The sequence below is a fragment of the Camelus bactrianus genome, chromosome 14, assembly GCF_048773025.1.
Source record: "Camelus bactrianus isolate YW-2024 breed Bactrian camel chromosome 14, ASM4877302v1, whole genome shotgun sequence".
NCBI lineage: Eukaryota > Metazoa > Chordata > Mammalia > Artiodactyla > Camelidae > Camelus > Camelus bactrianus.
Window position 1 is genome coordinate 3,308,272 of NC_133552.1, and position 12,687 is coordinate 3,320,958.

The 12,687-nt window shown below is 47.5% G+C and overlaps 1 protein-coding gene across 1 annotated transcript in view; it reads right to left on the reverse strand.

Moving 5' to 3' along the window:
- Window positions 1–317: 317 nt before the first annotated feature.
- The window catches only part of LOC105066261 (phospholipid-transporting ATPase IB), an 84,732-nt gene continuing 72,362 nt past the window's right edge, over window positions 318–12,687 (reverse strand). Inside the window, exons 24-26 of the mRNA XM_074378654.1 lie at window positions 11,325–11,423; window positions 6,053–6,147; window positions 318–1,826 (exon numbers count right to left, since the gene is read on the reverse strand). Coding sequence (XP_074234755.1) covers window positions 1,696–1,826; window positions 6,053–6,147; window positions 11,325–11,423 — 325 coding nt within the window. The 3' untranslated portion in view covers window positions 318–1,695. The remainder of the gene's footprint in view (window positions 1,827–6,052; window positions 6,148–11,324; window positions 11,424–12,687) is intronic.

Sequence of the window (12,687 nt, forward strand, 5' to 3'; positions counted from 1 at the left end):
TCTGGACAGAAATCCTGGCTTACTTTGTTTCCTTTATCTTAGGGATTATAGCCCTTTGTCTAATGTTTGAAAACTTCTTTTCATACATTTTCCCAGTTTTCTAATCGTTTTAAGCAGGAGAGTAAGCCTAGCATTAGTCACTACGTTATGACTGGAAGTGGAATCTCCCTGGAAATTTTTGTAAATAGCTCGATTGAAATTTAATCACCAATTCATCCATTTAAAGTGTTTAATGGTTTTTAATATATTCACAAATATGTGCAACTATGACTGCAATTTTTGAATATGTTCATTGACTCAAAAAGAAACTTGTGCCCTTGAGCTATTAACCTTTGACCCCTTCATTTTTCCACCAGCCCTGTGCAGCCTCTAATCGACTTTATACCTGTAGATTTGCTTATGCATTCCTCAGAAATGGAACCATATTGTATGTGGCCCCTCATGACTGTCTTTTTCACTCCACACACATAACGTTGTGCAGGTTGATCCACGTGGTGCGTGTCTCATCCTTTAATGGCTGAACAGCTCACCATCGTGTGGACAGCCCACATTCCATGTACCCACGTGTGGGTACCTTTCTGAGATTTTAACTGGGCTTTCTCCCAATGTTTTCCTTGTTGCCTTATTTCCCCTCAAACAAGTATCAGGCTTTTTAGTTCATTTCCTCAGAGGAGTCACTTGGCAGCACAGAAAATAGAGGCAGCCTTCAAGAATCCTCCATCTTTGCTTTTAAAAACTCACTAAGTAGAATTTGGTCTGAGAAAGGGGGCTCCACCCTGGACGAGAGGAGGGGTGTGAAAGGCATCTCTTTGTTCCTGCAAAGTGCATAGGGGAGACGATGTGTTCCAGGAGAGGAGTGACTTTGCTGGGGACGTTAGACCACAGGCGTAGGGATTCCAGCCTCCCCCGAGGGTTCCAGTTCCCCATACCTGACACAGAGCATCATAAAGTGGCCAGACCGAAGGGAACCATGTGTCTTAGTGGTGACCTCTGTGGGCAGATGACAGAAGAATGGAGCTTCCCAGCGCTTCACAGCGTCCGAAACCCTGGAAAGGTGGTGCACACCTAAGGCAGAGCCACAGGGGTGACTGGTGCTGATTCTCCACCAGCCCTAATGTGGGGGGGGTCAGAGGGAGGTTAATGAGTTATGGCAATTCTTCCACACCTGGTTTTGAGGCCCAAGATTAGTCTATGCTGCACTCACTATCTGAATTCACTGCAATCAAGAATACTGTGCACATTTCATACACATAACATAACTCAAAAATGACAGGATATTGTACTTAGAACAATGTTTCGTATGCTGCCTGTGCCCTTAATCTGTGAGCTTTCAAAAGATAAAGTTTCTGTGTGATCCCTTTCCAATTAAGCAAAACAACCTTATTCGGCAACATAACATCCTTTACCTTTTTCCCCCCAAAACAACGTGTACCAGAGTTTAACTTTTGGTGACACACAATGCTTTTTAGTTTTGTACTTCAGAATGAACTGATAAAGCATCTCACAGAAGCAGAAAAATAAATTATGTAAAACACTGAAGGCAAATTAAGAAAAAGCAAGCAGGGTTCCCCATTATTTATACCCGAGGATCGTGACTCAATCGATACATAAAGAACAGACCGTCCAGAGCCCCAGGAGTGAGAGTCGGGGGGCGGCTCACCGCAGCGGCCTCGGGAAGGATGTGCAGCCCAGGCCTCACTCAAGGACGGCCTCGGAGAGGGCGGAAGGGACAGTCCCCACGGGCATGCTCTTGGTGGTGTCATAAGCGCGGACCAGCTCTTCCTGAGAAATCCCGGTTTGCTCCACTTGAGAAAAGGCGGACCCCTCTGAAAAAGCAAAGCACCGGGGTCTCTGTTAGAGCTGATAGTGGGCGGCGAGCGTTCTGGTGGCAGAAATCGAATCTCCAGCCGGAGTGGAACACGCTGGCCACACCAGCCAGGCCAGTGACTGAGGCGGGGAAGTGGGAGGGCTTGGTGGGGGGGCTTGGTAACGGAGCAGTTGGCAAACCTGGCCATGTGCGAGCCGCTCAAGAAGCCCTTCCTACACCCTTACTTCTGGGGCCACCACCGATCTGTGGGTGGCTGGACACCCGCGTGTGCGTTTGAAGTTCTCCCCGGGAGTCTGATGTAGTGCTGTGCCCTTCCTGAGAACCGAGTCCCAGGGGTGCAGCCAGGCCGAGGGGCCAGGGCACTTGTGCCTGTTTCTGTGGGGCCGTGGCTGAGCCCAGTCTGAGCAGCTCAAACAGTGGCCACATGATTCCCTGAATTCACTTCCCCCCACCATTCAAGAGGAGAGGCCCCGGAAAGGTCTGAATCTTGAAACTGAAACTTACAACTCGAACCCAGAAAGGTAGTTTCTGAGGCTGAAAACTTGCTAGGGGACAACACGCAGTATTAATATTAAACTTGGTAAGGAATCCATGATGCTGGAAATAGTCCTGCTTTTAAATTTAGCTGATTTAAATCAGTGTTCAAAGCGGCTTACTCAAGTTTATATGAATAACAAGGTCACAGGTAGAAATTCGCAGAGGAGTTAATCCATCACTGAGCACTCTCTCACTGGGAGGGTCAACCTGATAATCATTTCTGAAAGCAGAGCTGGCATTCACCCAGCAAGGGAGAGAGCTAACCAGTATCTTCATTCTTCTCTGAACCTTGACCTTGACAGGTTAGACGTGGAGCATCACACGTCTGCATGACACATTCAGATTAAAGTATTACCCAGATGCTGCCTCTACCCACGTGCACCGAAGGTTTACACCATGGCTCGTTGATGACAATGGAGTTACTTTGAGTGGCCATGCTCCCTGCGGAAGAAAAAGTAACTTGTATCCACGCATTGTGTCCTGGATTATTGACCGAATGGAGTGCCCGTGTGTGGAAGGAAGAGCGAGTGGAGTGGTCTGCAGCCTTCTCTGCACGGTGGCATTGCTCGGCGCTGGCAGGAAGCCCTGGGTCCGACACTAATGCAAGACCCGTGGTTCTCAGACCTGAGTGGGCGCTGCCTGCAGAAGGTCTGATTCAGTGAGTCCGCGGTGGGGCTCCGGGGCTGACATTTCCGGCCTCTTCCCAGGCCACGCTTCTGCTGCTGGTCTAAGGACTGTGCACGAGAGCCGCTGTTTCAGGCCATTTTCACGACAGTCCTGGGATGGATGCAGGTATCAAGTTTCCCACCCCTGGGGGTTTCGTTCCTTCCCTCTTCAGACAGATTCGACCAGAACCTCAAAGGGTGAGGCAGGCCCACGGCTGTGGCAGGAAAACCCTGAGGGTTTCTGGGCACTGAGGCCCCCTTTCCGAGTGTACGTCCAGGCTGGGTCCATCATGCAAACCACCAAAGGTGGGAAAACAGCTGTCCTCTCCCTTTATTTTAAATGTTCTAAACATAAAAACATGGAGGGCTGTGAAAAATGAACATATTAAAAAAAGTCCCCGCTCTTTTAAAATGGAAGGTGTGTTTGCATTTTGACTGGTCTCCTCCCCACTCGAATGGAGGAACCAAAACCCTCTTTCTGCTTGTCTTCGTTCTCATCCACCTAAGGCCTCCGGGGGCTGGAGGGTTCAGCCGAGAAGGGATATTTCTCCCTGGGTCACAGCAAGACACACACACACAGAGGGTCTTCCGGGAGCAGGTGATGGTCCAGCTGCATTGCCCCATCCAAGCGAGGCCCGGACTGGGGTTTTGGAATTTGCTTTTATACATTAGTGTTTTGTTGTGGTTTCTTTCTTCATTCTAAATATTTGCTTTTGAACCTAATTTTGTATTTGTAGTTCTGTATTCTTTTCCTAAAAAGCATCCCCCAGTTGATATGAAGCTCTGGACTTACAAAAACTGGGATCTGCCTTTATTCAGAAGCAAAATCCATCTTTTGGAAACCTGGGCTGGCTTTCCTTCTCACGGTGTCCCCAGGAAGGAGTGCCTGCTGGATGGACAACAGGGGCCACAGTCACGCAGCCCACCTGCAGGGCACCTTGGGTCCACCAGCACCTGCCTGATGGGCATTTAACTGCCATCTGCACCCAAACGGGGCCTCAGAGAGAACCCCACTCTTAGCATTTCCCACCTTCATTCATCTTCAGGAAGTCCTGAGGGCCAGAGAGGAGTGATGGGGGCTGGAGAACACACTCGAGGGACTGACTGGTGACCCTCCCCCGGCCGGCTCCTGATGCATTTGCTTCCTCAAGGCTGATCACAGCCAGGATCCCGGGACAAGAGGGCAGAGGCAGGACGGGTAAGAGGTGAGAGGAGAAGGACGTGGGGAACCTTCACGTCATTTTTCCCTCCAACCTGGTAGAATGTCTCGCAGACTTCAGAACCCACCATGCCGTTTCTTATTATTTTGGCATAGTTGTCTCATTTAATTCACTTTATTATAAGTCTGGGAGTCTGATGATACCTTTAAGAAAGTCAGAGTTTTCTGTCTCAAGAAAGAGTTGGTATTTTGCAATTAACGGACAATTTCCCTGTTTCTTATTTGAATCCAACCAGTGCGGGAGGAGTGGGTGAGGACCGTTACACTTAGCAACACAGAGATCTCTGGTGGCCTTGCCTGGAGCAGTGTCCATCGAGTGACGGGAGTGAAAGCCTGAATGGAGTGGGTTTCAGAATGGGAGGAGAGGAATTGGAGACACTGGACACAGATAATTTGATTAAAAATCATTGCTGCCAAAGAGTGCAAGGAAATGAAGCAAAATCTAGTGGGTAACGTGTGGGCAAGAGAAAGTTCTTTTTAAAACAACCTGCTGGGTTAAGAAGGATCCAGCAGAGAGTGAACAACTGAAGATGTGGGATACATGGGAGGGAACTGCCCGGGTGATGCTCCTGAGCCGGCAAGAGCAAATGGACAATGGCACACAGAGGACTGGCTTTCCACAGGGGAGTGAGAGCAGATCCGTGCAGAGGGGGAGGGCAGAGAGTGTGGTGCAGAGCTGACGGCGGAGGTCTGCTGAGAGCCCGCGGAGGATCGTTTCCAGTCCATTGCTCTCAGGGATGCAGAAATCAAGGTCATAGGTTGGGAAGGATGGGAGAGATGTTAACCGAAATCCTTGAGACACCTGCTGTATGTTGTTTTCTAGTCCTGGGTCAATTTTTAACCTTTCATTATCTTTCAGGTGTTTCTACCTAAATGTCTCGAGGGAGAGGGAGGTGAGGTGGCTGAGGACAGGGAGGAAGAGCAGGGGCTGTGCCCGAGAGAGACCTCACTCCCAGCGACAGGGAAAAATCAACAGAGAACCAAGGATTTTGAAACTTTGAACACCTCGGTCAAAGGAGGGGGACAGTGAGCTCTGCTTCCCAGGAGACAAACACGAGCTGTTCCTTTACGTTTACTATTTGCGGGGTTGAGCTGTCCCCCACCCTAGGACGGTACTCTGCAGTCACACTGTCAGACACGGTCACATAGGCCTGAACCTTTCACGCAGGCACGTCTTGGATGGCTTCTTATTGCAGGCGGGGAAGAAAATAACTTTCGCAAGTCTCCACGCCTGACTGAAGCTGTGCTAACCTGACACCCTGAAGAGGGGTGAAAGTTTTCACCAGGTAAAAAGTATTTGAGGCCAAATACCATTTCTCCATGTACAATGGGGCGTTTGGGGCCTGTCAGAGGACCTTGAAAGCAGGAGGGTTTTACCTGCAGGAGCGGGAGACCGGAATTACCTCCTTTCAAACTGCACTTGCTGTAGGCCAAGCGCACTCACTTCACAAATCTAACTGAGCCTATGAGATTACCTTGACTTTTTAGAAAATAGGTAATAGTACAGGTGGTTACCTTTTGAAAAAACAAGTATGGTAAAACACACGGACATAAACTTCACCATCCACACACACTTCCTGCTGCCTCCCCCCAGGAGCCCCCCTTCTGCTCTCTGACTCTCTGAATTTGACTGCTCTGGGGACCTCAGGTGGCCGCAAGCACACAGCACTTGTCCTTCTGTGTCTGGCTTTTCTCACGCAGCGTAGTGTCTTCGAGGAGGAGGACCTGACTTTCAATCACCCGCCCTCCCTGTGAGCCGACGGAGTCCCTGTGTTGTGGCCCACTTCACGGCCCGGGACTTACGTGGGTTGCCCAGATCAACGGAGTTGTTCCGGAAGACCACCTCGCAGGGCTGGGGACTCGGGGACTTCTGGAGATTCGCTGTCTCCATCCTGGGACTAAATCAAACACAGCCTGCCTTTAGTTCATTGGAACAGACTTCAGAGGAATTTGTTGGGTAGGGGGGAAGTTGCAAGATAAAAGTAAAAAAAAAATCTCCCTCGCATTTTGGAGAATGTTCATATATTTAAAATAAAATGGGTATTATCCGGACACGCTCAGCAAGGTGTTTCTTCTGAAGGAGCATTTTGCTGTGAGTGTCTCTTACATACAACCCTCCTCCTGTCTTTTCCAAAGAGCTGAAGTGGACAATAGTGTCCTATTTGTCCTCAGGCCTCCAAGAGCACCTTAGAGATTTTATGGTCCCAGCTTCTTTCTCTTAGGACCATGCTGTCACCTGCACTGGTTCAAGACTCCTAACAGCGTGGGCGAGGACAGGTCGGCTCCAGGCACGAGGGAGACCCTCTCCAGATCCCGAGGCTTACTGGGGCACCTGGAAATCCAAGGACAATACCTTCTGAATCCCAAGGAGAAGGGCCACTACATGAACTGGCCCCTCCCAGGCTGCCATGCTGTGGACAAACTTAGCACAATTAGGGACCTTCATGGCTTTTTCTTCCTTTTTTCTTTCTGTAAGCTGAAAGACGGGATTAAACAAAATACCCACGCAGCCCAGCCTAGCCTGCTCTGACTCTGGCTCCTTGGATGTCACCAGGCCATCCTAGGGGCCTTCTACTGCTCTGGGACTTGCCATGCACCCTTGCATTTCCAGGAGCGTGGGGGCTTGGGGCCGTGCTCGCCAACCGCAGCTGCTCTTAACAACCGCAAGGCCTCCCGCATGCCACACCCTCCCGCTGCCGCTGCGACGATGCACAGAATGCTTGGTCTCTAAGCTCTGCCTGAAGGGCCTGAAGCAGAAGCTCCAGGGGTGGCCTGGCCCAGGGCTTGTGCCGACAGGCTGGCCTTGGGAAGGGCTGGCTACTGGCTTCCCTCCGAACTCTCCTCTAGGGTGAAGGTTATTCACTGAAAATGCTCCGCACCAGATTTTAACAGGATGGTAAGTGTAAAAAAAAGGGGGGTGGGGTGGGGAGGAGGGGAATGGCTGAAAACTCTGAAAGCAGTTAAAAAGAGTCAGATCAGGTTTTTACTTTGCTCATAAATCCAGGGACTGAAGAGCATCTGGTTCTGGGATTTTCAGAACCTGATTACTCACCTGCATCTCCTCCTTCTCCCTCTGTTAAATTTGTCACAGATTAAACACTTACATGGCTCAAAATTTTAAAGAGAAAATCAACACAGGTAGAGACTGAAGCTTCCCTGTCCCACCTACCAGCTGCTCACTCTGCTCCTTACTGAGGTCACGAGGAGCGGTCTCTGGGTGACGCCGCAGCGGGGCCTCGTGAGCACAAGCGACTGCGTGTTCCTACCAGCCCTGCCCGTCTGCGCCTCAGGCCGCACGCTGTGCGTGGCGTCCTGCGTCTGACTTCTCCTGTTAATGTGTCCTGGAGACATTTCCATCTCAGCACACAGCGTGTCCCCAGTCCTTTCCACAGCTGTGAGTGTCTCAGCCTGGGGCTGATCCACACAGGTGTGGTTGTTCCGGAATGTTTGCTATTCCAAATATTGCTGCAGTCCCTAACGCTGGGACATGTGCAGGCATTTCAGGGGTGGAAGGGGGGTACTTTCCCAGAAATGGAACTCCTGAGTTGAAGGCTATCGCACTTGTTTCTGATAGACACCGCCAAGTGAGCTGACCTAAGTCTTTACTTTCCCATGTTTTCATCACCCAAGGGCTGCCAACTATGACAGGTGAAAAGCAGCCTTCCTGTGTACTCCCCATTTTCATTTCTTTTCATGAGTGACGTTGAGAACATGTTCATGCGATTAAGAACCATTGTATTTCCTTTTCTGCAAACCGTTATACTTCACCTGCTTTTCTATTAGCAGTGGTCCTCCTGCTGATTTCCAGAAACATTGTATCTACTTGGGAGATTAGCCCTTTTTCATGTAAACTTTCATTTTGTCCAGTTATATTGTTTTATTTTTATTGAAGGTCATTTTGCATATCATAAAATGCATAGATCTTAAAAGTACAGTGTGATGAGTTTTAACAATGTATCCATCTCCCAGATCTGTTTTTATGCCAGTCCCATGCTATTTTGATTACTACAGCTTTGTAATATCATTTGAAATCAGGAAGTGTGATGCCTCCAGCTTTGTTTGAACCTATGGATGGCATTGGGTAGCGGGAACACATTAATGATATTGACTCTTCGGATCCGTGAACACAGGATGTCTCTCCATTGACTTGTGTCTTCTTTAATTTCTTTCGTCAATGTCCATAGCTTTTGTTGCATAGATCTTTCACACTCTTGGTTAAAATTATTCTTAAGTATTTTGCTGTATTTGATGCTATTGTAAAATAAAATTGTCTTCTTTATTTCTTTTCAGATAGAAATGCAACTGATTTTCGTATGCTGATTTTGTATACTAAACTTTCCTGAATTCATTTACTAGGTCTAGCAGTTTTTTTGTAAAGTCTTTAGGAGTTTCTGTATATAAGATCATGTCACCAGCAAACAGAGACAATTTTACTTTTTCCTTTCCAATTTGATGCCTTTTATTTTTTTTCTTGCCTAGCTGCTCTGGCAAGGACTTCCAATACTACGTTGAATGAAAGTAGCCAAGAGTGGGCATCCTCGTCTTGTTTCTGATTTCAGCTTTTCACTGTTGAGTATGATGTTAGCTGTGAGCTTGGCATATGTTGAGGTACATTCCCTCTACACCAACTTTGCTGAGAATTTTATCATAAATGGATGTTGAATTTTGTCAGGTACTTTTTCTGCATCTATTGAGATGATTATATGATTTTTATTCTTCATTTTGTTAATGTGGCTTATCACGTTGATTTGCAGATGTTCAATCAATCTTGCACCCCTGGAACAAATCCCACTTGATCATGCTGTATGATCCTCTGAATGCAGTGTTGAATTTGATTTGCTAAATTTTGTTGAGGATTTTGGCATCTATGTTTATCTGGGCTATTGGCCTGTAATTTCCTCTTCTTGTACTGTCTTTATCTGATGTGGCATCAGGGTAATATTGGCCTTGTGAAATGAATTTGGAAGCGTTCCCTTGTCCTCTTTTTTTGGATGAATCTGAATATGATTGGAATTAATTCCTTGAATGTTTGGTACATTCACCAGTGAAGCTGTCTGATCCTGGGCTTTTATTTGTTCAGAGATTTTGACTACAATGTAATCTCCTTACTTGTAATCGACCTATTCAGATTTCCTTTTATTTCATGATTCAGTCTTAGTAGGTTGCACATTTCTAAAAACGTGTCCATTTCTTTTAGGCTGTCCAATCTGTTGGCATATAGTTAGTTATAGTCGTTTCTTATAATCCTTGTATTTCTGTGGTATCAGTTGTAATGCTTCCTCCTTCATTTCTGATTTTGAGTTCTCTTCTTTTCCTCAGTGAATCTGGCTAAAGATCTGTCTATTTTGTTTATATTTCCAAAAAACCAGCTCTTAGTTTCACTCATCTTTTCTGTTGTCTCGATTTCATTTATTTCCATTTTGATCTTTGTTATTTCCTTCCTTCTGCTAAATTTAGGCTTACTTTATTCTTCTTTTTCTAGTTCCTTGAGGTGTGAAGTCAGATTGTTTATTTGAGATCTTTTTTGTTTCTTAATGTAGGCATTTATCACTATGAACCTCCCTTTTATAACTGCTTTTGCTGTATCCCGTAAGTTTTGGCATGTGTATTTCCATTTCCATCAGTCTCAAGATTTTTAAAATTTCCTTTTTGATTTCTTCTTCGAACCCCTCTGGCTGTTTGGTGGCATGCTGTTTAGTCTCCACATATCTGTGATTTTTTCCAGCTTTCTTCTTATAATTGATGTCTAGTTTCATGCCATTGTGGTCGGAAAGAAATGTTCAATGTGATTTCAGTCTTCTTAAAATTATTAAAGTTTATTTTGTGGACTCATCTGTGATCTGTCCTGGAGAATGTCCCATGTGCACTTGAGAAGCATGTGTATTGTGTTGCTTTCAAATGGAAAGTTATATAAATATCTGTTGTCCATTTGGTCAAATGAGTCATTTAAGGTCAGTGTTTTCTTGCATTGTCCTGCTGTTTGTCCCTTTAGGTCTGCAAAAATTGCTCTACATATTTGGGTGCACCTGAGCCAATGTGGGCGGCCCCTTCTGTGTGATGGACTTCTTTTCTTTTGCTGTTCTGAAGTCTCTTTGTATTTGGTTTTTGACACTTTTATTATAACATATCTCAGTGAAGTATTTTTTGGGTTGAACATGATTGGGGGTCTGTTATAGCTTCATGAATCTGGATATGTGGAGATGTTTTAAAAATTCTCCTGGGTAAATACCTAGAAATGGAGCTGTTGGGTCACAGGATAGCTGTTGAATTGAACTGATTAGAACGGCCGCTTGTCCACACTGACTGTGTGAGAGTCCTCGTCACCCTTCATGCTTACCAGCACTGCGCTCTCAGTGCTGAGTACTCAGTAGATCCCAAATACACAGATACTGATTACTCACTCCATTTATTTACTTCAGATTTGCCTGTCCTTATGACTTTGCTGTTCCCTAAATGCTTTTAAATGTGCTTTGGGGCCTTTTTGCCCAGGCCACGCCGTCCGTTGTTTTCCACCCTCTCCTTGAATCTTCACAAAGCACCCAAAATGCACGGGTGTTCAGGCCAATTCCCCACTTATAACCCCTGATAGATGCTGCTCGTTCAGAGGAAGCCCGCTCAGAACTCCAGGACACGCCCAGTCCTCATGGAAGAGCCCAGAATGAAAGCCTCTGGGTGTGGCTGCTGAGAAGCAGCCTGGCGTTTCTACTCAGGAGGGCGCCCAGGTTTTGTCAGACTGCTGGAACTGAGCTCTCTCTGGGGGCAGTCTGGATGTAGAGATTAAAATCTCGAAGAGGGTAACAGGATTTTCTGGCACAACGGGTGTGGGATAGGACGAAGAGGGAGTGAAAATGACCTCAAGATTTTGGGCCCGAGAAGCTGAAAGGATGAAGCTGCCATCGGCTGAAAGGGAGCTGAGAAGAGGGGCCTGCATGCTGGGGACGTGAAGTTCAGGATGCCTGTTTGACATGCACTTAGTAAGCCTGGGAAATCATGGAGTGTGTGGAAGCACCTGGGAGGGAGGGGGAGGTGGGACAAAACAAGGAGAAGGGGTTTCTAACCAAGAGGACTGGCTCACCTCTTTTCAGAATCTCTGGGAAGATCAAGTTCTTGAATTCTGCTACTTTCCATTTCCCGAACCTCCTCTAGCAAAGTCCTCTTGCAAGTATTTCTAATCCTGTATCAGATGGGAAGATAAAAAGAATATAACACATGAGCTTTTGCACAATGTAAGCAACGATTTCTCCCCTCCTAGGTGACAGCTGGACGGCCCTTGGCTGCAGGCGGGGTGGTGGGATGCAATGCAGCAGGCAGGGGCTGTGTGTGAAAACCAGACTGTTTTCCTTGTGGCCAAGAGCATCACCAGAGGGATGCCCGACAGGGGCTGGGCCTTGTGCACCAGCAGCCAGCCCCCCAAGCTCTGCTGACTTTCCACACAAGCCTGTGTGTCCCTCCAGGTGAGTGTTGGGCTGCAGACGCGCCCGACTCTGCAGGAGCCAACCTGCTTGAACCCAGCCTGACAGTCAGTTGAAAATTCCTAGCTAGCACTGACGCACGACTCCACGCAGACTTTCCAGAATCTTGATGGTTAAACGCTCTTTCAGCCGCGCGCTACCCCTGGTCCTTATCTCAACCCGAGAGCCCCAGGGCTGGCCATTTACAACAGTTCTAACGGTGCAGCGGACATCTCTGCGGTTCAAATGCTGGGTGTGCGTACGTGGCTTGAAACGTACAAGGCAACCCAGACAGATGCCCGTCTCTCTGTGGCACCTGGTTTCCACTGGGGTCTGTATCTATATTCAGGCATTTGTCGTTCATCCACTCGTGCAACTCCTTAAATATCTTTTTGAGCCGTAATTAGGTGCCAAAGCAAAAACAGACATCGTCTCTACTTTCATAAAGCTTCCAACAAATGGAGAGAGACAGACAACAGAGAAGTGAACAAATGAGCAACACCAGTAGGGGACAGGTATGACGGAAGGGGCCCCACGTAATGCCATGACAGCACGAGGCAGGGGAGGGAGCTTCTCAAGGGTGTGAGCAGGGGCTCCTCTGAGGAAGTGGAGACCGAGCAGGGAAAAGGAGGAGGAGGCAGCAACTACAGGAGAGTGGGGGAGAGCATTCCAGGCAGGAGAAACCTCATACGCAAAAGCCCTATGGTTGGAGGAGCGCAGGGAGTAGGTCTGAGGAGGCAGAGAGATGGGCAGGGAGCAGGCCGTCCATGGCCTTGGGGAGGATTTGGCCTTTAGCCCAAATGCAGAGGCAGGTGCAAAGAAGAAGAGCGGAGGACAGCTCGTGGACTTATGGTTTAGTCGTGGCTGTTTTTACCTTCAGGCAGTACAACAGAAATGTGCAAAAGAGTTTAGGATGTTAGTCAGGCTTGATGGTTTATAAAATTTAGGCTAGCTGAGATAGAAGATTATAAGAAAAAAGAAGGTTGA